The 27,383-nt window shown below is 34.5% G+C and overlaps 1 protein-coding gene across 1 annotated transcript; it reads right to left on the reverse strand.

The window, feature by feature from the left end:
* Nucleotides 1-12,389: 12,389 nt before the first annotated feature.
* Nucleotides 12,390-15,692, reverse strand: LOC11432505 (auxin response factor 17). The gene is made up of 4 exons (XM_024784895.1): nt 15,038-15,692; nt 13,207-13,526; nt 12,719-12,775; nt 12,390-12,545 (listed from the first exon to the last, which is right to left on the reverse strand). The coding sequence occupies exons 1-4, from the start codon at nt 15,690-15,692 to the stop codon at nt 12,390-12,392; spliced, it is 1,188 nt and encodes a 395-aa protein (XP_024640663.1).
* Nucleotides 15,693-27,383: the final 11,691 nt, after the last annotated feature.

A 27,383-nucleotide genomic window follows, 5' to 3' on the forward strand; every position in this document is an offset into this window, starting at 1 on the left:
AAACTGACAAACAAGACTGGATAGGTAAGATAGGAGGTTGAATGACATCGCAGTACAAACACTCAGCAATCTTCATTGGAAATAAAATCACTGGCGATGAATCAAATTAATGTTGGGGTAAAGCACGATATCAAACCACTGGCAGGGGAAACAAACCATTAATCAGACCACTGAAGGGAGAATGCCCCATAATCAAACCACTTGAAGGGAAAATGCCCCATAATCAAACCGCTTGAAGGGATAATGACCCATTAATCAAACCACAAGCAGAAGTTGCCATTAATCAACCCACATGCAGAAATCGCCTTCAATCAAACCACTAGAGAGGTACCAACCCATGTTTTGGCAGAAGTCGCCATACATCAAACCATAGGCAGAAGTTGCCATTTGTAAACCAATACCGAGTGCATTCTTCCATTTGACCCTCTTGCACTGTGATGTCTCTGTCTCTTTTTTTTTTATTTCATTTTTTTTTTTTTTATATTTTTTGAATCCCTAACTTTTGCCTGGACCGCCCTTTCGGGTTTTCAATCCACCGGGAACATGTTCTTTTTGTTTGTATGCCCCTAATTTTTGCCTGGACCGTCCTTTCGGGTTTTCAGTCCACCGGGACGCTCATTTTTGGCTTAAGCCGCCCTTTCGGGTTTTCGACTTAGCAAGCTTTTTACTTTTTTTTTTTTGACAGAGGTCATCTCACAGCTTTTAGTCATGCCAACCTTGCAGAGTTTAACTGTCCTTGAGACGGATGTTGATGTATGTTTCACCTGCTCATAAGTTCAAAGAACATGTACTTGTTGTTTATGCTTTTCAAAAGACATGATAAAAGTTTTTTTTTTTTTTTTTTTTTTTGAATTTTTTTGCTTTCGGTATTAACATCAAAAATAGAAGAAAAATTTGCAAACAGAATAAATGAGAATTTTAAATAAATGGGCACAAGCTCAAGTTAATGTAAATGGAATGGTGGCCTGCCAAGGCGTGGCTCCACAGATTTTAAAAGTTTGGAAAAATGGTAATTATATGGAAAAGGTACGTTGAACACAATAACCACTGTTTCCTCTACCAACTTTGAATTCCACTGTTTTGAGTCTTTGATTTGCAGACGCTTCAGATCGGCAGCCCTTTAACAGCTAAGATGCCCCAGATGAATCATATCTGATTTGATGCAATTACCTTGCCATGAGTCGGAGGTCTTTTGACGGCTGAAATGCCCCATATGAGTCATGTCCGACCAGATGCAGTTACTTTGTCATGATCCTTAACTTTTGCATAGATCGCCCTTGCGGGTTTCAACCTATCAGGATAATCATTTTTTTTTATATGTCTCTAACTTTTGCATGGACCGCCCTTTCGGGTTTTCAGTCCATCGAGACGCTCTTTTTTTGCCTAAGCCGCCTTTTCCGGTTTGCGACTTATCGAGCTTTTTCATTTTAACAAAGTATTTCTTGACTGCATCGGTATACACAGGACATACAAGTTTAACCTCATGCTTTGTATTAGGCATTCATTGCTCCTGGAGTTTGTTTAAATCAGATAGCATAACTTTTGAGCACAATGCCACTCTCTTGACATTCATGGGGACGAGCCTTCTCTTGTTGAAAACATGCTTTTGATACAATTGTTCACGCCATACGGCAATAACACTTTTAAATTCAATCAAGCTTAGCTTTCATTGGAACTCCCGTTGATGGGACTTTGACCTTCAGGTGAGGCATTGCCTTTATGTTGTATACTGAGGGATGGAGGGGGGGTTGCCCCTGCTGAAGTGTTTACTTGAAGTACAATATCCTTGCAAGGAAAATGGTGGCATCTCGTGCCGGTCTTTGTACATGAAAGTCATCTTCTGGACAATCTCTCTTGATATTTGCAGCTTCGACGGCCAAGATGCCCCAGTAGGCGAGAAATATCAGTGGAAGCTTCTTCATCATCCTCTTCTTCAACCTCGGATACAAGGAACTCAAAGTCGAGAGAGAGTACATGGTTTAAGTGTTCAACGGGTTTATTAATGCATGATTTGATTATTGATATAAACATTATGATTATGCAGATATGTGGAAATGATTAAAGAAACAGTTTTTTTTCTTTTTTTGGTTTTTTGTATTACCATTTTTCCAGAAAAAGCACAAAATAAAACAAAGTCGGGATCAAGACGACCTTTCACTAATGATGAAAATACATAAAGCAAAAATCCCTAAACAAATTCACTCTCGCCTCGGGTGGGACGAAAGGATTTTTTGGAAAAACATAAAGCAACAAACAAACATATTATTTGAACAAAAGAGTAGTAGAAATAAACATCAACAAATACCAAATTGCAACTAAACACTCCACATGCCACCACAAGGTCCAAAGATCCGATAGAGGATTAACTTGCACATTCAGATCCAAACTCTTTGAAAGGTATGAGATCGTCTTCAATCAGTTTCTGGACCGCAATCTTCAAAGAAAAACAGCGCTCGACATCATGACCTTGTGCCCCTTGATGGAAAACACAAAAGAGATCAGGTCTCCATCGAGCCGGCAATATTTTCGGTATCGGAGGAGGTGGTCTGGTTTGGACAAGGTTCCTCTCAAGCAAATAGGGAAGCAACTTTGCATATTTAATTGGAATTGGATCAAATTTTATTCTTGGAGCCTGTAGTCGAGGTTGTTGTTGATATTGTTGAGATTGGGACTGATAACCCAGATCTTGGACCGCGTTCATGATGGGCATAACAGCAGAAACAGAGAGAGGAGCCAGATATTGTTGTTGGCTTGGTTGAAACTGGGGTTGATAACCCGGATCTTGAACATTGGTGATGGGTGTAACAGCAGCAACAGAGTGAGAAGCCAGATGTTGTTGTTGAAGTAGCACTTTTATATCTGGGTCTTTAATCAACTTCTGAACTTTTTCCTTCAAAGGATAATACTGCTTACTGTCATGATCTCGTGCCCCTTGATGGAAGGCACAATTGCGGTCAGGACGATACCCGGGAGGCAGCGTATTTGGCACATGAGGAGGTGACGGGGTTTGAACAAGGTTCGTCTTCAGCAAAATGGGAAGCAAATCCGCATATTTCACAGGAAACGGGTCGCACTGCGATGCTTTTTGGGCCTGATTTTGAGGTATAAGCGGTTGAGGAGACTGATTTTGAGGGATAAACCGCTGAGAACCCTGTTGTCGAGACCGTTTCATGCATATTGGCTGACATAGTGCCTGAGGCCTTTGTTGGACAAGCGGTGGATCCTTTGTAGCCATCAATGAAGATACAAGGCTAGTTAACTTCTCTACCTCAGCCCGAAGTGTTGTTATTTCTCCACGAAGCTCGTGGACCTCTTGCTCAAGTTGATCCATCTTTTGTGTTTGCACGAGTGTCTGCATATGTGAGCCGAACTTGGATGAAGACATCTGACCACTTTACTAATGAATTGACCCTTTTATGGAGAAGACACAGTGTGAGATACAGACTAGAAACTATGAATGCAAAATGATGCATGATATGCTTATGCAAAAATAGATTTTTTTTTTTTTTTTTTTTTTTTTTTTTTTTGAAGGACTTGTTAAAGTGAAATGTAAACATGGCAGAGGAACATGGTTTCATTTGAAAATTGTCAAGATATTTACAATAGGTTTCTTTTTCCAAAGGTAAGAACGAAACCAAGGAAGAAGTTCTTTAACATAAGCTAAAAGCTTAGTTAAGATTTTGGAAGTTGTATTTCTCGGTGTTCATTCTTACAAGGTCCATATCCGTGATGTTTACAAAAACTTGTCTAAGTCCTTCAAAAAATTTTTTTTGATGGAAAAGGTTGTTTATGAATGAATGCATGTATGCATGGTTATGCTAAGTGGATAGAATACATGGTGAGGGTAAGTTCCACAACGTTGGAGTCAATGGTAACAACGCCATTTGGTAAGGACTATGGTTTCAAATGTACCTGTATCACGGGTTCTACCAAGTTCCCAAAGTCTTTAACCACTTTCGAATATTTATCGGGTGACAGGAGTACTCCCATTCCAATTATATTCGTCGGAAAGTCTCATTTGGGTGTAGTATCGCGTATCAACTAATTCAAGAGTACTCTCGATTAGCCACCGCACTACGTCCTAAAAGGCCAAGAGGGGTTAAAGGTGACTAAAGGTCCTCAACTTCAAAGGTCACTTGAAAATAGCATGCCAAACATGAGTACTCACGTTGACGACATATACTTCCAAGATCCCTCCGTTGAGTGGGGTTATCACATGTGCCAATACCGAAGAGTACTCTTGGCATGGAACTATGATTATACCGCCGTCCTATCTTAAGTTTCCCTCAAGCTCGGGTGTAGAGCTTATTTTCTCACCCCTCACGTAATAAGGTAAACATGTAAGCAAATATTTACAAGATATAAACAAAAAATAAAGCACAAAATAAAGAAAGTAAGGTGGGTTTAACCCGCGTAGGATCTATGTCCCCAGTGAAGTCGCCATTTCTGTGCTCGCGATTTTCGGATATCAAACCATTAATTGATTTGAATCGTCAATCTTTGAACTCTCGATTTTTATTCTTGGGAAGGGAAAAAATGAGTAAAAACCCTTATCGAGACTTTGGATTCGGGGGTTGGTTACGCGAAGGGAAGGTGCTAGCATCCTAAGCGTCTATGGTATTCCATAGGAACCTCTTACCTAAATTATTTTGTGCTAAACTACTTGGCTTACTTTGAAAGATTATTACCTAAAATCTAAGTGAAAAAATGGAGGGAGAAGAAGTATGTTTTTGGCTATTTTTATTTGATTTGGAAGGACAAGTCCTCTGCCTACGTACCCTTTTTGGAAAGGGATCAAAACCGACGTAGTTCCACTCAAGAATTTCTTTGGTGGGTTAGGTTGATTTTAAGATTTTTGAAAATGGTTTTAAGAATAGAAAGAGGCCTCAAGGCATGAGATAAAGAAAACAAGTGAGGTTGATTGATTTTAAAATTTAAAAATGGTTGAAGTTGAATTAAGATTGATTGAGAGTTTAATTAAGAAAATAAAGAGAAAATGTTGTTAAGAAAATGATTTTTTGAATTTGACATATTTGATTTTTTTGATAAAAAGGTTTTTTCTAAATTAACGGTGGAAACTAACGTAACGTCGTAAAAAATTAACGGAAAGCGGTAAATAAAATGTGATAGTGTCGGTGCATGTGTCGGTGCTTGTGTTACCTACATTATTACATCAATTCCTAAATACAACCCTAAGGCCTTTATGCCAAAATAAAATGCGAGAAATAAAATTACATCAATTCCCTATTTATACATACTAAGTCAATGACAAGATAAAATGATGCGAAAATTAAATGTGCATGCTATGATTCAAGACAAAAATTAAATGGTTAGTAATCACAAGAAATATTATGGTGAATGAGACATAAGAAATAATAAGCAAGAATTAAGACGAATAAAAAAATTAAGGTCATCATATAAGAAATAAACAAAAAAACCATAAAAAGAAAACAAATAGAAAGGATTTTTAAAAATAGAGAAAATTGAAATAGTGATAAAAATATTTTTTGGAATTTTTCTAAACACAAAAATGTCAAAAAGTGTAAAAACAATATTTAACAAATAAAGATAATTGAAATAAAAAATAACAAAACATTGGCTCAGCAGGATTAATTCTGGACCATTGGATTAAATCAATAGTCCAGATTCATTCACTGGATTCATCACAGCCATTGGATCCAACGATCCAAGGGTCACAAAAACAACATAGAAACAAAGGGATTATACTGAAAACACAGTGACCGTCAGATCAACGATCTGACGGTCCAAACAGAAACCACACCACACTCACGCAGAAAAAAACACACACCTGATCCAAAATCAAGATACACAGGAGCCCTCAGATCAAGGAATGATCCAGATCCAAGGGCTGTAACGCGATGGAGCACTGAATTGCAGTATGCGCATGTGCACAAGATCAAACCAAAAAAAGAAGCACTATAAAAAGGTTTTAACAAAAAAAAACAACACAAATCACACAAATCCTCTTTCTAAAAAAAACCTAGAGAGAGAAGCTCCCCCTTCTCTCTACAAAGCTCGCCGGAGAAGAAGGTGGGGGAGGGGCGGCCGGAGCTGCTCCGGCGTGGTGGCCGGCCGGAGCGCCGCCGCGCCGGAGTTTTTTTTTTTGCTTTTTTTTCGAAATTTTTACATCAAAACACTCCTCTTCCCTTCCTCTACTCGAATCCAAGCTCAAAATTTCGAAAACATACACCAAAAGTCCTAGATCTACAAGTGAAAGTGGGGAAGTTTTACCTCTTTTTCCGGTCTCCTCCTTTCCTAGCTTTTCCGGTCCGGTTCTCTCCTTGCTTTTCCGGTTCGGTTCCGTCTTGCTCTTTGCTTTTCCGGTTCGGTTTCGTCCGGTTCGGTTTTGGCTTGTTGGTTCTTTCTTGGTTTGGGATGATGATGATTTGTGGTTGTATGAATGGTTTGAGGTTGTTGTTTAAGTTTTGTGTTGCTGGATTTTGATGAATATATGAATGTTCTTCATATGTTCATGTTATTTCTTTGAAATTTTAGTGTTTGATTTGAAAAAGTATTGGAAAAGTAAAAAATAAGTGTTTGTGAATTGCTGCTGATTTTCTGTGAACAGTGATTTTCTGGCCCATTTCCCAATGATTGACAGGGTTTTTATAGTGACAAACTAGGGTTGGCTCTGGTACAAAACAAAGACCAAAATGCCCCTGCAGCTGAGACTTGGAAAAAAAGATTTGACCAAAAAGATAAATAAATAAATAAAAAACAAAATGAATAAAAATAAAAAATAAAAAAAATAAAAAGAAAAGAAAAGAGAAAGAAAGAGGTCACGTGAGTGACTTCTGTTTGTTTTTTTTTTTCTAAAAAAAATAAAAATAAAAAAGAATAATAATAATAAACAACTTAGCCTAAAAAAGAAAATAAAAAGTCCCTTCGAAATCTGACATGAGGTACTTCAAAGTATCCTCCCTGCCGAAATTTTGTTTGAAATGATTAAAAAAAACGCCTCTTAAAATGCGATTAGCCATTTTAAAATGATTTGTCTGTTATGACTAAAAGGATTATAAAATGCGTTTATAAAAATGCAACTGGAGTGATTTTAAATGTTGTAAAAAATGCAAGCGAGGACTTAAATGCAAGATGAAAGTTTTTAAATGATTAATGACGAAAAACACGAGTTTTAAAAGGTAAAAAAAACGAATAAAAGAGAATCTGAACTATTAAAAAATGTGGACAAAAAAAGATTTCAAATGGTCCAAATTTGGGGTATGACAATGTCCAACACGGTATTTAAAAGTTTTGATTCTTAAAAACCATTTCCCTTTACATTTATTTATTTGGATGAAAAAATATTGGTCAATAATATAGTTTATTATATTAGATACATCAATTGTTTAATGGATCTAAAAAGTAAAATATTATTTATAATTATTATTGAAGATTTTTTTCTTTAGGTGAAGACCGAAGTAAATATCGGTACACCATTTAAATGTGAAACGATGTTTTTCGTGGTGTAGATTTATAAAACCGGAATTCGTATGGGTGTATGAGTAGTTTTTTAAAAATTGGTGGGAGGTAAAAAATGGCTCTCCAAAATTTTTGTATTTAAATCAAGCAATTGAATTGAAAAGGTTAATGAGCTCCGCACCAAATGATGAATCATTTAGAAGAACTTGAATTCAATTATACAACAATTCTTGATCAAACTATATTTATCTCACAACCGAACTTTGAATTATAATAATTCATTACCATATGAACTGAATTGTTAACGCACAAAATACATTGTATTTAACTTTTTTACCAATAAATATTTGTAACCACCGACAAAAAAAATATTCCATCCGTACCAAATTATATAATGTTTTGGACATTTTACACGTATTAAGAAATGTAATTAATTTTGAATGGGAAAAAGATATTATGAGGTGTTTTACAAAATTGTCCTTAATAAATGGTATGAAATAAATAATTTAAAGAATTAAAATAAGAGAGTAATAAATAATTAAGGATAGAAAAAATAACATTGATATTTCATCAATATTGTAAAGCGATTTTGGACAACAAAAAAAATTGCAAAACGATATATAATTTGAGACTGTCGGAATACTTGTAACCGAGTAGTGCGAGAAAGTCCTTTTTTTTTTTTTTTTTTGAGGGGTGTCCTTTTCTTTTTTAGAAAGTGAGAAAGTCTACTTAAAAATTCAACGGTACTATATTACCTACTTGGTTCCTTTTTAATGGTCATTATAGAATAGTAACTCTGATATAAGGAAATGGATTTTTTTAACTAATTTTCTATTATACTTTCATTTTAATCCATCAATGTATTATTATTTTTTTACACATTTTTTCAGTTTTTTAAAAGCTATTGTGGTCAACACCTGAGTCAACGTCGGAGCTCCGGTGACCCGTTGCGGCTCCGGCGGTGGAGATCCGGTGACCCACAGTGGTGGACCAGAATTTTTTCGGCAAAAACTGGCGGCGAACTGTGGTGGTTGTGTTTTTTTAATTAATAAAAAAATATAAAATCTTTATTATATTTTTTTTGAGTAAATATTATTTGTTTTTTAATAAATGTTTTTATCATGGTTATTTTCTTTTGAATTCTGCTCTTCCTCCAGCAGAAAACACTCGCGCCCTGCAGGCATTTCGAAAATACCCTTGCGCTAGTTAACTAACGCAAGTGTAAAATTAACATGACTTAAAATTTCATTTTTTTACACTTGCGTGACTTAAGTCATGTCGCATGAGTTAACTCACGCAGAAATTAACACCTGCGAGAGTTAACTCACCTCGGTACAATTTCTTTTAATATGATATGTAACTAAGAAAAAGACAAAAAGAAAAGAAGAGGTAGTAGTAAGCTAAAAACCAATGGGTAAATAACGTTAACGTTAATGTTGCTGCTTCCACAAAGAATTACCCTTAAAACCAGAACCAAAAAGAATCATAATATTTTCATAGTTGTTGTTGTCTTGTTGCATCGATATCTGATCCTCCATAAAATAATCCCTTTTATCGTAAATGTTGTCAACATTATACCAAGAGTGTGAATAAAGCCATATGAGTCTGTAACACCTCATTTTAAAAGAAATTGAACTAGAGTCTGTAACACCTCATTATAAAAGAAATTGTACCAGCGTGACTTAACTCACGCACGTGTTAATTCCTGCGTAAGTTAATTCATACGGCGTGACTTAAGTCACACATGTGTAAAAAAATGAAATTTTAAGTCATGTTAATTTTACACTTGCGTTGGTTAACTAGCGCAGGGGTATTTTTGGAATGCCTGCATGGCGTGAGTGTTTTGTGCTGATGGAAGAGCAAAATTCTTTCTTTTTTGCAAAGATAAAGACTATAATTAGTGGCCCTTGAAGCCCTTGTCACTAAAGCCCACAAAAAAATTAATTTTAGTGGGTTGGGGCAAACAAATTAATTTTAGACTATTACTTCTCCCACCCTATCCAATTCTGGCGCCCCCAATTTTTTTTGTGAAAATTCCCTTCGAATTATGTAATCCGAATTTGAGATTTTCCCATCAACGGTGTGAAAAAAATGAGTTTTTTCACAATATCGGATTTTTTTTCGGATTTTGTAATCCGAACATCCCCTAAACACCATTTTTCAATGGAAAAATAGTTCAGATTATATAATCCTAACTATATCAGCATAAATTATGAACATGTTTCTAACATGGATAGTCATTTTATGGACAAAATTAATCTTCTTAACTCTCATCCTTCTGTTTTGGGTGGTTTTGGGTCATTGTTAGTTGTTCTTAGTCAAAAATTGAGTTTTCAGGCTATTTGAACAGATTGCCTCGAAACTTCCTCACAAAATCAGAAAAAAAAAATCAAGGATCAAAACTCCCGTAGAGGGGACTTCTTACGGGACTCCTCCCCTCAAAATCCAAAATTCCATCATTTAGACCCATTTTCATTTCTTTAATTTTTTCATATTCTCAGAAAAATCCAAAAAAATTTGCATTAGTTTTATTTGATTTTTAGAATTTTTTGGTGGTATTTTTGTGAGTTTATTTGTCTGGTTTTTAGCATTTTTTACTTAATTTTTTTGTTGTTTTTAAAAGAAAAACTCAACTGTTGAAATGTGAGAGAGTTTGGTTGATTATACATAAGCATTGTCCGGATTATAGAATCTGAATTCACTTCGGATATTTTCGGATTACAAAATTAGAAAACTCAGGGGCATTTTTGGAAAAATTACACAGTGCGTGAGAATTGGATAGGGTGGAAAAAGTAATAGTCTTAAATTTAAGAAGGGAGCCAACAAAAAAGGGGCTTTGTATATATTGAGGCTCTATTGACACCTCTAGTTGAGGGGGCCAGAAAAGCACAACTCACTTCACTTCTTTAAAGATAGCCCTGATCTATCCCTTCCCGCTTCTTTAAAGCACAACACAATGAATTCCTTTGCTCGGTAACACATTGTTACAATCGTGTTTATGTGGGGGAAAACCCTATACAATCCAGCAGGATTATGATACTATTCATTTATGTTTTTGCAGGAACAAGTTGAAGGGTATCATGGACTATAATTTTCTTTGTACATAATTATAGAGCTACAAGCCCCAATCTTTTTCAGATTTTTTTTAAAAGCTAATGCGGTCAAAGTTGAGTCAACGCCGGAGCTCCGACGACCCGTGGCAGCTCCGGCGGCAGAGCTCCGACGACCCACAGTGGTGGACCATAAATTTTCCGGCAACGGCGAATGATGGCCTACGCGGTGGTGCTGGAGCTTCGACGGTGGTCGTTGCGGTGGCTGCCAGATCTCCTGTGGTGATTGTGTTTTTTTAATTAATAAAAAATAAAAAATCTTTATTTTATTATAGTTTTTTGAGTAAATATCATTTGTTTTTTAATAAATGTTTTCATCATGGTTTTTTTTTTTTTTTCTTTCAAAGATAAAGACTATAATTAGTGGGCCTTGAAGCCCTTGTCACTAAGCCCACAAAAAATTAAATTTAGTGGGTTGGGGCAAACAAATTAATTTTAGACTATTACTTTTCCAATCCTATCAAATCCTCGCATGCCCAATATTTTTTACGAGAATGCCCTTCGGATTATGTAATCCGAATTTAAGTTTTCCCATCCTAGGGGTGAAAAAATGAGTTTTCACCGAATTTAATCCGAATTTAAGTTTTCACAATATCGGATTTTTTCTGATTTTGTAATCCAAAAACCACAAAAAATAGAGCGCGTTACATATTTTTTTCGGATTACATAATCCGAACACCCCATAAACACTCTTTTTCAAAGGAAAAATAGTTCGGATTATATAATCTGAATTGTATCAACATAAATTCTAAACATGTTTGTAACATGGATAGTCATATTATGGACAATATTAATCTTCTTAACTCTCATTCTTCTATTTTGTGTCATTGTTGGCTGTTTTCAGTAAAAAATCGGGTTTTTGGGCTACTTGTTCAGATTGCTCCGAAACTTCCCCAGAAAATCAGAAAAAAAATCAAGGATCATACGAGACTTCGCCCCTCAAAATTCAAAGTTATATCGTTTAGACCCATTTTTCATTTTTTTTAATTTTCATATTCTCAGAAAAATCTGAAAAAATTTGCATTAGTTTTATTTGATTTTTAGAATTATTTTTGTTGTATTTTTATGATTTTATTTGACTGGTTTTTAACATTTTTTTACTTAGTTTTTTTGTTGTTTTTGAAAGCAAAACTCAAAACTGCTGAAATATGAAAATTCGAAAACCCATGGGCATTTTTGGAAAAATTACAGGATGCGTGAGAATTGAATAGGGTGGGAAAAGTAATTGTCTTAATTTTAAGAAGCAGGCCAGCTAAAAAGGGGCTTTGTATATTGGGGCTCTATTGACACCTTTTGTTGAGGGGGCCAGAAAAGCACAACTCGCTTCTTTAAAGATAGCCTTGATCTATCGCTCCCCACTTCTTTAGAGCACAACACAATGAATTCCTTTGCTCGGTATTTCATTGTTACAATCGTGTTTATGTGGGGAAAAACATGTACAATCTAGCAATGATACTATTCATTTATAATTTTGCAGGAACAAGTTGAAGGGTATCATAAACTATAATTTTCTTTGTACATAATTATAGAGCTGCATCTTTTTGAAAAGAAAAATACTTCTTTTAAGCAAAAACAACAAGTTAATTAGAAGAATTTTTTTTACAGAAGTTAAAATTTTTCCAGATTACAACTATTGGCCTATTGAATATTCTGTCTTAAAAAATTAAATTTCACTAAGTATTTGGGATTGCAAACCATTTTTGCACATATATGCCAATGAAGATGTCTCAGCGCCGCATGGTTCGTTGATCCCGAAGAAGTTCATACTAATATGATTATGACTTACGATATGCCAATGAAGATGCAGGACATCCATTGTTTAGCTCTGTTGATACAGTACTACTCAACCCTGCCATTGAATTGTTCCCAAAGAACCGGATTCTGATAAGTCGTCAGATGCAGGACTGCCATTAAATTGTTCCCGAAGAAAACATCACCCTTATCATTCAAAAAGTTTGAAGAACCTGATTCAGATAGATGATCATGCCTGGCTTTCTGCATTCCCGCAGGAAAAGTATCACAGTTCAACAATGTTTGGTTCAAGGATCCTGGTGTTGAAGGGAACTCCATCATAGGAATGAAGGGGTCTTCAGAACTCTGGGCAAGTCTAGGCCTTATTGTTGGGGGAATGATGGATACGATACATGTGTGTGATTAATAAGTTCAACCTGCCAAGGATTGACACGGTTTGGATTCTGCGAAATTTCAGGTTCATCCCACTTAACCTATAATAAAGAGATAAAAAAATGGTAAGAATCCAACATCAGTCATTCCAAATAGTATGTATTTACATATCAAATGTTTATTATCAAATTAATAGCATGCGAGTAAAAATCAAGATCCTACTAAGCATTAAGAGTATTTACAACAATAAATTCTTAGAAAGTTCTTAAACTTCGTAACTGTTTCCTAGCGAATATTACAATTGGAGAAAGTAAAGTAGGCAGTCAATGATCAAAATCTTTTGATGTTGTTTTCAACCATTACCACGATGTTGTTTTTAATTCGTCCACGAAGCTAATAAACTCTAATTTAAATGCACTGTTAAAGATGGTTATAAGATGTTACAATAGAAACATGAAAATGCATTTTATTAGTCCTAGAAAACATTATGCACTTGAAATATAATAAGACCAAAAGAAGAAAGCGTATGTACCTGAAGCATGCGCCAATTAGGGACATTAGAAGGAGCTTTATAAACATCTGAGTTTGTCCCCCGAGGCTGATAAAATATCATCTTTGAATTTGAAGATTCTTCTTTCTTCAAAGGAAGCTTGACTTTCATTCCAGATGTCCAACTAATCTTCATGCCGTCATCAACAACATTTGCATCCTCTACAAAATCAATCCAATTCGCTCTCGGATAATACAAAACTTCAAATGCCATACTTTTCACCACCAATTCCACCGCATCCATAACCGCCTTCTCTGTTACCTTCCCACTTTTCCGGCGTATTCCGACGAATATCTTCCCAGCTGAGTGTTGTAGTATGACTCAAAATTTGATGGATGGAGAATATTGTTGCTAAAAATATAAAAAATTTGTTTCAAATATATTTTGTACTGAAAATATATTTATGGACAATAAATATATTTTTGTACCGTATGAAGAACGATTTGATGCAAATATATTTTGAAGAAGGAAATGTTATATTTTTGATGCAAATATTCTTTCACTGAAGGAGGAAAAAAAAATGTATCTTCAGTGTGGTATTCGTTCCAAATTTATGAGTTATACTTTTACTATAAATATAGACCTTGAATCAGAGTAAACTTTGAGATAGAGGGGGCTGAAATAAAGGTTTAGAATGGCAACAACAAAACTAGGGTTTGGATAGAGTTTGTCTCTTTGGAACAAACACTAGGGTTAGAGGGTTGATTCACCTTGGAAACACTATTAGGAATGAGTCTCTTGGTTACGGGAAAATGCTGGGACTTTGGGTAGAATTAGGCGGGAGACTTATTCTTGTAACTCATTGATATCTCTTTTGTAACGTTACTCATCATATAGTGGAACAGAGGCTGCTCTCTCCTCCAGACTAGGTCAATTTGAACCGAACTGGGTCAACAAATTCTTTTGTGTTCTCTCTTCCTTTCTATCTCGCTGTTTTCTACTTTTGGCTAGTGTTTATAATTGTTCCATACACTTTGTTTTGGTTGCTTGACTATCCCTTGCTCCACACATCAATTGTTGCGAATTCGATGAGAAAACTCACACCAATATCAAACTTGATGTGTGGAGCAAGGAATAATCAAGCAACCAAAACAAAGTGTATGGAACAATTATAAACACAAGCCAAAAGTAGAAAACAGCGAGAGAGAGAAAGGAAGAGAGAACATAAAAGAATTTGTTGACTCAGTTCGGTCCAAATTGACCTAGTATGGGGGGAGAGAGCAGCCCTCCGTTTCACCATATGATGAGTAACGTTACAAAAGAGATACCCAAAACCCCAATCTCTTTCCGTAACCAAGAGACTCAATCATAATAGTGTTTGTCAAGGTGAATCAACCCTCAAACCCTAGTGTTTGTTCCCAAGAGACAAACTCTATACAAACCCTAGTCTTCTTGTTGCCATTCTAAACCCTTATTTCAGCCCCCTCTATCTCCAGGTTTACTCTGATTCAAGGTCTATATTTATAGTAAAAGTATAACTCATAAAATTGGAACGAATACCACATTGAAGATACGTTTTTTTATTTCTCCTTCAATGAAAGAATTTTTGTATCAAAAATATAATATTCCCTTTCAAAATATATTTGCATCAAATCGTTCTTTATACGGTACAAAAATATATTTATTGTCCATAAATATATTTTCAGCACAAAATATATTTGAAACAAATCTTTTATATTTTTAGCAATAATATTCTCCATCCATCAAATTTTGAGTCATACTACAACATTCTCCACCTTGACTCTAAATTAGTGATGATGCCAATTTAACATCAACCACCATGCTGAGTTTTTAATAAAAACAAATGAATCACCAGCGACGAGTTTCTTGTTGTTGACAAAGGAAGTCCATCCCCTACTGAAAAGGTGTCTCTTGGATTTACCGCGGTAGATATGTGTGTACTGCCAGATTCGGCCTTGAATGTCAGTGACGGAGAGTTTCTGAGATGGCATTGGATCGTCCAAGCTAAGCTTCGGCAAGATCAAGTCAACGCAAGGGAGAGGTACAATGAATCCACAGCCACTATTGCAATCAGATTGTGTGAGAATCTTGACAAAGGAAACAACATTGTAACCATCGTCGTCTTCGGCAGGAACCTCCGGAGGAGCTTCTTGTTCGTGGCCATGGCCATCCATTACGGGAGTGAGGAGCAGTTTGGCAAAGACTTCATCTGTGTGAGGATCAACAAGGAGATCAACGGCTGAGATGATGCAGGAAATGGAAGGAGGATAACAATGAAGAAGGGTGATGATTGTGTGAGGGGAGACATGTTTTAAGTGACCTTGTGGGAAGTAGTAAACTTTAGAATGTAGCTTCGGAATCTTGACTGAGGCTCCGACACATTTCTGCCAGATTTTGGTGGGGATGGTAAATATAGATTTTGTGGGGAATGCTTCGGAATGTAGCTCCCCGGTATCACTTAACAGGGCAGAACTCTGAGCACGATTTGAGATGGTGATTAGCATCATTTGAGTATAAAGTTTCTAAATTCATTGAACCTAATTTGGTATGGTAGGACTCGTAACAAAGTAATCAAGCAATTCTAAGTTATTTTGGTAAAGCAAAGCAGATTTTATTAACTACCACATGCCAAAGGAGAAGACATGCTTAGATAGTGATACAAAATCATTACAAAATAGCCTATGTATACATTTTACTGGGCTATTACACATGTACGCATGAATTCATCTATGTCTTATACTGATTTCAAGTGAATCACCGTCTCTTCTATTCTATTCTATTCTCTCATATACCTTGGCAGATCTTTTGCAACTCTCAGTCACTGCCAGTTTGGAAGACCTCTGGCAGATCTTTCATACAGCTTGTAACACAGAGCTCCTAAAATTCATGTTAAATTCTGACATTCCAATCTGAACATATTATTTGCATCATCTCACTTTTTTTCTTCTAATCAACTCATCAAGAACAGTGCAAGACTCAATTGGAGTGACACGTTGAGGTAGAACCGTTTACATGTCAGTATACAGAAGAATGGTAGATGATCACTCTCGTTTGATTACAATCACATAGTGCGAAAACTTGCTTCTTCATGGTTTATTAATATTAACTCCAGAAAAGAAAACTCAATATAACTGCATGGTTGAGCTAAAGGAGTGGTGTGTAACCAACAGGCTGTGTTTCTTCTTGGTGATCTAAAGAAAGAAAGCACATGGAAGAATTGGGTGTCATGAGATCTGTTGATTGATTTTTTGTGCCTTAATTTTAGAATTACAATTGAGCCTTATCTTATAGGGCACAAATCTATACATAGCAACAATTTTAGTATTCCATTACAATTTCATCTTCTAATTATGGTTTCAACATCTAAATGAATCAAGCTCCAACACAAATATTTATGAAATAAATCATCTAATTATGGATTCAACTTTGGTAACAATTATAAGCTTGAACTGTAATATTTATTATCAAACAAAAGGAGTACTTGATAACATTATTCACTTGAACTATAATAAGACCAAAAGAAGAAAGCAGATGCACCTGAAGAATGCGCCAATTAGGACCATTAGAAGGATCACTTGAAATATCGCTTCTGATATCATTAGCCGCAACTGGAGGGTTCTCGGCTCTTTTCTTTGTTTGTGCTACTGCTATATACATTGGAGCACTCTCATCAGCCATATTTGTGATTTCTGTTACTACATTTTGGACAATTGGGGTTATTTTGATTACCTCAGTTAACACTTTGGCTTCCTTGCTGCCCCTTTCTCTTTTATTGCATAATTGTGAATTTCAGTTTCTATGTTGATTTTGAATACTAAATCACGAAATCTTAATTTTATGTATCAGGCTGAGATTGGTTCCATAAGTTCAGACATTAAAATTCTGCAAGAGAAGTCTATGTATATGGGTTTGAGGCTTAAGAATCGCAAGGTATGGCCATTTTATATAAACAATCTAAGAGTTCAGAGATATTCATAATTGTAACGCCTTCTGTTGTTTACTTACGTACCATGCAATGAACAACGAATAAATAAAATATCTATTTTGCTTTAATAGTTATTCTTATTAGGAATTATTTTTGTACTTTGCAGTAGCAACGCATGCATATCAACTTGACTTGCGAATTTTAAAGAAAATGGAATGGTGGTTGTTTTTGGAACACATTTTTTATCTTGACATATGGCAACCATTTTAGTATTTTCATGTTTGAAGTTTTTTTCTTCATTATCTATCATTGCATGATTTGATTATATTCCTTGAATATGATCAGCTCATAATGTGCTTGTGAAACTTTACAATAATGTGGATAATCATGACAATAATGCTGATATCCATAGATTGTTTCTGCCCGAAATATTGTTGTCAAACAACTTGCTGCGCAGTTCTTGTGCCGAAGCCCGGTTCTGTTTGATGTTTGAACTTGAATTTTGCTTATGCGCTACATTCCAACGTCATTTTCAAATTAGTTATGCGTAGCTAATTGTGCAACATATCTTCACAACCTTCTTTAGTGAATTAGCTAAACAATCATGGGGAAATGTGGAAACTTATTCTGCCTGATCAAATGCACACACATCTGTCAAGTCTGTTCTAGGCCAATTTAGTTTTCAGTGTTTCTGCTTCTCTATATATAACTCACTCTAATTAATTTTGCAGCATTCCGGTTCGTTGTGAGGCCTTCTGGAAGGAACTTCATTATTTCAAGCATTTATGGAGGAACAGGCAAGACTTAAAGGTTGAAGATGCAGGCATTGCTGCTTTGTTTGGCTTGGAATACTATGCATGGTATTGTGCTGGCGAGATTGTTGGAAAGGGATTTACTTTCCCCGGTTACTCTTTCTGAAAATAGTCACTTTCAAGTGTAGATTTTTGCAGTCCTATATAGGGGCAATGTCGTTTTATACACTCGGATATGGGCATTCCGCATGGCAATATGTTATTCTGATTTTTGTTTTTACTTTGAGAAGACATGGTTGAGTAAGTAGTGGTTAACTTTTATAAGACTCAATAACCCCTTGTACTTGAAGCGGGAAGGACCTTGCGTTTTGCTCTTATATTATGTTGGAAAGCTTGTGGTGCTGCTTGTCAACAATGGTGATCCTGCAATTTTCAAAATTAATGTCACAAATTTTGGAAATAATATTATTTGTTATTTTTTCAAATAATTAGAAATGAATTTTGATATGGTTTTGGGCATTCATTAATAGAAAATAAAGGAAACTTTTGTAAATTACAATCAGTAATATTCCTGCGGATTTTTCTGGGGATTGGTTCTGTTCTGTTTCCTTAGGATTAAAGGAAAGTGTGAAGGAATGTTCCATGTTACTTTCTAATGTTGTTTTGCAGGTTAATGTTCATGACTACACTTGAATATGGTTATTAGACCCTTCCCATGGTTACAAGGTACGGGAAGCTTATCTCTTTCTCACTAATGATGGCAACTCTGTGGATAGGACAGTGGTTGATGATGCTGGCAAAAGAGTATACCCTCTAAGGTGTCAGTGTTTGTGTGGCGCCTTCTCCGGAATAGACTTCCTACTAGAGATAACTTTGTGCAACGGCGAATTCTTTTGATAGCAGGCTCGGTTTGTGTGTCAGGATGCGGTGATTATGAAACCGCAACTCACTTATTTTGTGTCTGTAATATTTTTAGTTCGTTTTGGGATCATATTTTGAATTGGTTAGGTTTATTTGTGGTGTTTCCAGGTGACATACGACAACATAACAATTCTCTAACTTGGCCGGATTGCCTAGATCCACTCTCTATTTCTTGAAAGTAATCTGGTTTGCTTCTGTTTGAGCTGTTTGAAAGGAAAGAAACAACTGTGTGTTCCAAGATACGGCTTTTGATTCGTCTACTTTAGCTGAAAAAGTGAAGCTAAATCCATTTATGTGGCTAAAATCATCACAGACATTTTTTATATTTAATTATCATGAGTGGTGAAAACATCCATTCCCTTGCATGGGTGTTATTGTGTAATTTTCTTTAACTTTTTGATGGTGCTCCTTTAGAACAGAACCTTACTGTTGTATTTTGGTAGGTTGGCTTACCCTTTGCATGTCTTGTGCACGGTAAATTACCCTTGTTTTTTTTGGTAGAAGGAGAAAAAGAAAAGAGAAAAAAAAAAACTAGGCTACAACTCATTTTAGTTTGTTTAAAAAAAAATCTTGACACAAATAAAACAATTTCACTTGCTCGAAATACTATATGAATTTTTTCAAAAAAAAAATTATATGAAAGAATATTTTTTTGGAGAATATTATATGAAAGATATATACGATAAAAAAAAAAAAGACTTATACACTCAATCAGTCAAAAATATCCTAACTCGTCAAATAACATGGACACTTAATTTTTTTATTTTATTTATAAAATATATAAGAATACACTTGATTTTATTTATTTAAAAACTAAAAATAAAATTAAATAAAAACTCTTCCTCAGAAAAATTAAAACAAACCCAAGGGCTTACAAACCCGGCCCATGAGCACCACTAAACCTAGGGTTTACATTTATTGACTGTTTATATATTGACTCAATTTCTAGTCATTTCTGCACAGATAAAACAAAAATAGGATTCTTGATCTCCAGTAGAGAAATCATGCAACAAAATTACAGTTTTCCCATAACTAGGTCTCGTAGTGCTTACTATGGTCGTCCCATAACTCGATCTCTTACTGCTGCTGCTGCTGCTAACCATGGTCCTCCCATGAGTTTTTCTCATAGTTCTACTAGAAAGCAAAACTCAACAAAGAGAAAATCTCGTTCAGAAAATCATGATGATGGAAAGAAGAAGAAGAAGAAACAAGCAACCACTAGCACCAACAACAAACTGATTCAGAACAAGCCAGAAGAAGAAACAAACAAAACAAACACTGTTATGGAACAAGGTGAATCCTCAAAAAGCTTTAACTGCGGTATATGCTTTGATTCTGTAAAAAACACTAATATGTTCACTGCTAGTTCATGCAATCATCCATTTTGTACTAATTGCATATCCAAGTATGTGGCTGTTCAAAGAGAGAAAGATGTGGTGAAAGTGAATTGTCCGGAGCCGGAATGTATTGTGGAACTGAAACTAGAAACTTTGCAATATTTTTTACCTAAAAAAGTTATTGCTGATTGGGAATATGCAATTTTTGAGTCTTCTATTTATACAAAGCAAATATTTTACTGCCCTTACAATAATTGTTCTCTTTTCCCCTCAAAAAAGAAGAAGAATTGTTCTCGTTTAATGGTGGAGGAGGGTGTCACAAGTTGTGAATGCCCTTCTTGTCATGGGTTAATCTGTGCACAATGTAAAGTTCCATGGCACTCAGATATGAATTGTCAGGAATTTATGGATGAAAAACATATGGATATGAAATTTTTGGAGTTGGCTAAAAGAGAAAAATGGCAGAGATGTCCAAGATGCTCTATGTATGTCCAGAGAAGAGATGGATGTAAGCAAATGACATGTAGGTTGTATATCTTACCTTCTCTGGCTCATCATAAATCATTTTCACTTATGTTATTCTTAATTAAATCTGTGTAATTCATTATTAGGTTATATATATATATATATATATATATATATATATATATATATATATATATATATATATATATTGATGAAAAGTTAGTTATAGTGTTTCCATTTTCTTTTTTCCAGGTGTGGATGTCCCTTCTGTTACAGGTGTGGTAAGGATCGGTGTTATGGACAGACGTGCTAGTGTGGTAAGGAAAGGATTATAAGATTAAGGTAACTATGAAACTCTTTGAATATAGAATTAAATTTAATTTTGATAAGCAGTGAGTTGAAATAAAATATTTGGAATTGTAGAATGATCAATTCTAGGATACACAGCCTGTATTATGTTTCCATTTGCTGAATCAATTTCAACTCCTAATTGCCAAATATATTGATGGGTTTAATATGTTTTTAGCAAATGCTAACTTGTGCACTCAATGACACATGTTAAGGAACTTATTAAAGAAATATACGCATAAAAAGTCGTGCATTCAAATTCTTAAAAGTTGATATATTATGTTTTCCGATGCAAAGTTTCTCATTTTGGGTTGCTTAACATGTGCCCTTAGGGAACAAATTAACATAACCCTATGTTTTTAGTCGACGTTGTTTAGAGGGTAATTCAGTTTTTTGTTTTCTTAGTTGTTAGTTAGTGGTTGTTTGGGTGAGGCATATATTACCCCTTGATGAATTTGGGGTAATTTATCCATAATGACAAGTGGGATTCAATTCTTGAACGAAGAGATGAGGATCATATGTTCAACGAAGAAGATGAAGAAGTTTGACGTTCTTGTTAAGATGAAAATATTAATTGATTGTAAGAAAAAATCAAAATATATTACCCTTGATGAATTGTGGGTTATTTACCCCTATTGGATTCTCGATTATGGAACAAAAAAAATGGAGATCACATGTGAAATGAAGGAGATGGAGAAGTTTGATGTTCTTTAGATAAAAATTGTTCACGTATGACCTATACCAGTCCAAAAATGGTAATAAATTTAAAGAATAAAGATAAAGCAATGGAGATTTTTCATTGATTGAGATAAATTACCATCAATTCATCAAGGCTTAACGTAGAAAAAACAAGTTATACATACTAGTTAGTTAACTCTATGTGTTAGCGAGTGTTGTCAACACTAGCATATAAATACATGTTTGAGTGCAAGTGCATCATTACAATCATTATGAGTTCTCTAAATACTTCAATTGCTAATTTATGTGTCAGTTTAGCTAGGCTGAGCGTTACCAAAACTCTGGTTAGGGGTTCAAACTTTGAACTATTTTAGTTTAGTTAGTAATATGTACAATATATATATATATATATATATATATTACTCGATTTATATTGCACTAAAAAATTAACATATATACTCTTCAATTGTTATCTATGCAGTTTCGTGTTATGAAATCGTAGAATAAAAAACTAATTTTCAATGTTGTCGGATAAATCTCTCTCAATATAAGTCGTGAGACTATCCATTCCTTTCCCGTTTGTAGTAATTATTATAATATATAAATGATATACATAGGAGATATATACATAGTTTTATTGTAGTAAATTTTTGTTTTTAATTAGTTTACTGTTAACTTTTATATAAAATAAAAAAAATATAGGATGAAGGAATGGTCTCCCAGACCAAATTGATAAAAACCGTATGACTCAAAAACACTAACAAAGATGTTTACATTCTTTTAAAGGCACTAATAAAGTTCGAACCTAAAATCCATAAATTCAAGATCTTTCTTATTACCATTAGATTGAACCCCTAGAATTTATTTTACTATTTGCTTAAACTACAAAATTTGTATTTTTGTCATTTTTATTCAATAAAAAAAAACTATTTAAAGAGATGCATAAATTCCATATCTTTTATGATTTTCTAAACAACTTATAAATTCATTTTCCCATTAAAAAAAATGGTTTATATTTCACTAATTGTTTATAGTCTTTCATGATTTTTTTTAAACAACGTATAAGTTATATTTTGTACCAACAAATAACACGATGCTTCTAGTTCAATGGTGAAGTTCTTTTATATATTATATTTTGGAAACATTTTGAATTAAAATTAGAACTTCACGCTCTCGTTGAATCATAAACTAAACATGTGTATAATGCTACTGTCTTCTGATTGGAATTGTTAATGTTTAAACTGATTGTATTTTTTTGTGTACAGTACTTATAACAAAGGACATTCGGGTTAGGAAGCTTGTGTGGCAAATATGCAGAAAGTTCTAGCTGTTAGTAATCAACTTATCATTAAGAACAGAAATTTGGTACATGACACTCTAGCTAAAAGATTACATCAATGTTGCAAACTTACTTTTTTTTTTATCTTTTCCCTTCAATTTCTCGTAGTGATTTTTAAATTTTTATATAGTATTGGTGATATGTTTTAATGTTACAATTAACCGACTTGAGTATTTTAGAGATACAACTGGAAATGTGGAATGAATTTATGATTTTCTTATTTATATTTGATTGAATCCATTTCATATGCTACAAACAAATCCATTTATTTTGCTACGGTGATCTTTTTTTTTTTAGATAAAATATAAAATAAAAATAAAAAGGTGAAGGAAGTAAAAGACTGTGGGGACATGCACCTGACCCAGTAAACCACAACATCAGATACAACAATTCAATACAAAGTGGTATAACAGATCAACCCTAAATATCCACTACTGCGGACAATCCAGTGAACCCATGTTTGAGCACGAAACCGAATTGCAAAAAAAAAAAAAAAACAGAGTAAATAATTAGAGCATTTAAAGAGGCGTATGAATCATCTGCCAACATAGAAATGACCCAAGTTCCTTCAGGTCCCTATTAGCAATCCATTAACGCCCTTTCAGGCCAAACCAACCATTTACGAACCGAAACAAAGCACGAAGACGCATAGCCAACACAGAAACGACCCAAGTTCCTTCAGGTCCCTATTAGCAATCCATTAACACCCTTTCAGGCCAAACCAACCATTTACGAACCGAAACAAAGCACGAAGACGCATAGGTCTTGAAATCCTAATCGTTGTCCAGATAATGGGATGAAAAAACGACTAAAAACCATCACAGTCAACAGACGGAGCTTGAAGCAAACCACCGGCGGATAAAGTCTTAAGGTACGCGAGCGACTACTACCGCCAGCACAGAGCATCTACACACCTAGCTCTTTCGTGCAACATCGGGCTAATCAAGTCTTGTTGAATTCAGATTTATCCAACAAAACAACGCACCGATAGATAGAACCAGAACTAGAGAAGCCAGATCTTAAATCTCGGAACAACCATGATCAATATTTTCAAAACAAACCACAAAGCCAGAACACAGTCACACCCATCTTCATCTTCCCGAAACAAACGAAAACCAAAAGCAAACGATAATAAAAACAAAAACAAAAACAAATTGTCAGATAGGATGAGAACAAACATCCCGCCGTGGATACAGCAGCAACAAACCAAAAACAGATCCTGTCAAACGAGCAACCATGAACAAAAAAACTAAAACGGGGAACCACCAAGTCGACGGCGACGCAGAGGCCACTGGAAAATCAGCAGCTCCAAAGAAAACAAGAGCAACACAACCCACATATATGAGAATAGATCTAAGGTTGAAAACAATGACGAAAGGTTTGTGGTTGCAGGACCTAAAATCACCATCGGCAGGAGGGCAATCGGGGACATACTACTCGACGAAAACAGAACAGCCCCTGATGGGGAAAAGGGTGGTGAGGCCGTGAGGAGCACGCTCACCACCTGCATGATCTATCTATAATTGTTATTCGAAAAGAGGAATGCAAAAATAATTAATGGAACCTCGAGTTTGCCCATATCAAAGTGTAATATATTTGAAAGAGAAATATTGTTTCATCTAAAATACTTTGTTATCGTGATATCATCAAAATCATTTATGCTATGTTTGGTTGCAAAAGGAAAGTGAGAGGAAATATAGTGAAAGGAAAGATTGTATAAGAAAAGAAAGTGAATGGAAAGTAAGAGGATTAATTTGGTTGTTTGGTATAAGAGAAAGTGGAGAAGAAAGTGAAAGGAAAGAAACATGTATTTTTCCTAATTGACATATATAACCCTATATAAATATAATTGATTGGTGAAAAGAAAGATATACATTCATAATTATATTTAATTATTTACTTCTATATATATCTTTTGAAAAATTTAAATACAGTTACATATAGGTACAAGCCACTAGTGCACTACCACTATGTTTAGAAAGATAAAACATGACAGCAAGGGCAATATTGTCTTTTTAATCAAAAAACTTTGCCACCTCCACTTTCTCCTCACATTTGAGCAGAATGCATTTTGACGTGGAACCCATGGTGTCTCATTATTTCCTTTATCAGTTTCACTAATTCCAAATCATGAAAAATGCTTCTTTTCCCTTGCCCTTCTCTCCCCTTCACTATCTTTCCATGAAAACAAACACAACCTTAGGTGTTCGAAGATGGGAGGGGGGGCCGCCCAAGACACTATTTTTAGGCTTATCCAAATTATTATTTTTATTTAGTAGTTAATATAGTTTTTTTTAACTAACTTTGATTAATTCTATTAAGAGAATTTTAATTATGAATAAATCTTTTACGATAAAAAAAGAAGCAAAAATGACATAACTTTACTGGTTCATCTAGGACACAAAAGTCTTACGAATGGGCATGATCTGATGTACTTAATTAATTTTAGTTCAGGAATCATTATGCGTACTATAATTTCCATTGTATACTCTAAATAAAGAATTTATTGTTAAACATTAGCAGTACCTTCGTCATAACAAAAGAAAACTAGATTTTGACTAGGGTGTTATGCGGATGTGTTGAATTTTATTTAGGAAAAATAATGAGAATTTATCTTTTCAATTTAAAATGGTATGGTATAGAACTAAATGATTTGATTCACATGGTTAATGAGTAGGATTCCAAACATGTAAGTATTTTGGATGAGGGTTTTGAAGGAAGGTAAGAGGATGGCTAATTTTTTTTCTTGAATAATTCCACCAACATTTTCTTTTGAATACCCATTTTTTTATTTGGAGGAACCCATATTGATTTAACATAGTAATAGAGTGAGTATTAGAGAGAAAGTTCAAAATAGAGTGTTGAATGTTGACAACATTTCTCTTCTTTCTTTTTAGGTTATATTTGGATCGGTGCTCTGTGATGGGATGATTGAAATGGAATGGGGTGTTTGATTTTATAAAAATCTCAAATTTCATTTTTAATCCTACTAAAAAATTTCAACAAGTTTTAATCTCAAATGTTTTTTATTATGGTTTCTTGTCTCTATTTTTGAATCAAATCATGTGTAGCTTTCATATTTTTGAAAGAATTTTTCACACATATGTTTAGAATATTATAAAATAAATTCTTACAATTTTTTTAACAAAATATGAATTAAATATGAGTTTTTAAGCATTAAAAACATAAAAATTCATATTTAATTATCATTTGTTAAAAAATTAAAACTTTGGCGTAAGAGAATTCTATATTGTATTAAACATGACAACAAAACTTCCCGTGAACATAGTTCGATTAACAGTGACATTACGATATGCAAGGGTCGAAGTTCGAACTTCAGATTCCCCACTTATTTAGCTTAAGGGGTAAAGTTCTAGCCATTAAGTTACTTGAACAAAAGAAAAACATAATAGGAAAAAAAAATCGAAACATTGAAGGATACGCATGAGTTTATTTGAAGCGCAAATAACAAATATCGTGATGGAAAACTTTTGGTTAGCAAAAACTTGCTGAAAAATTTTCAGATGAATCAAAATGAAATTTTAGAATTTTATAGAGACAAAAAAAAAAATACAATCTCTATCCTTCAACTCATTTATTTAATTTTACTGTTTAAAAATATGTAACACAAATTGATTGGATGAAACAAAAATCCCTGTGGATATTATACTCTACTTACATTTTATTACTTGATAAACGATTCGGTACACTTGCCTAATCCGACCATCATCGCATCCTATGTACTTACTATCAGGGTACACACACTTTAGGTTTGTTTCTCCTAGATAATAATTAATTAATCCCAAGATAGAGATAGATATAAATATCAAGATATCTTCTTATCTTTCTTACTAAAACTTGTTTGGTCAAGCTATAAGTAACCCTAATTTTTAACCTAATATTTTCCCTCCACTTTTCTAAGCCATTGGATGTTGATCATTTAGGCGCCATTCATTGTGAGCCATTGATTATCTACACTTAATGCTCTTCTCTTTGCTATGACACAACACATCACACGATGCATTTTCAAAATTCCCCCATTAAACTTAATGTCTTTTCCAATAGCTTTCCATCTTCCCTTGGTACATTAAATGGCGTGAGCCATTTAGCCTCCTCCATGCATATTGATGTTTTTTCTGTTTCCAACGTCCACTATCAAGCACTTAACCATCTGTAAATATGTGGTTTCTAAACAAGCAACAATTACAAAGCACCTCTTCAATTTCCCAGTCAAGACTTAGAATAACCGAATAAGCAATCAATGTACCGGACATTTTCTCTTTCATGTGTTATATAACATGTACATTTCCAATTAAGCAAACCCTTCTCTCTTCTTCTACTTCCAAGTCTGCCAACCTCTCCATCCACTCTCTAGCAAATGTATCTCTCGGTAAGTGTCCTTTCATACTTCTTCTTACTTTTTTAGCAACTTT

The sequence above is a fragment of the Medicago truncatula genome, chromosome 5, assembly GCF_003473485.1.
Source record: "Medicago truncatula cultivar Jemalong A17 chromosome 5, MtrunA17r5.0-ANR, whole genome shotgun sequence".
Taxonomy (NCBI): domain Eukaryota; kingdom Viridiplantae; phylum Streptophyta; class Magnoliopsida; order Fabales; family Fabaceae; genus Medicago; species Medicago truncatula.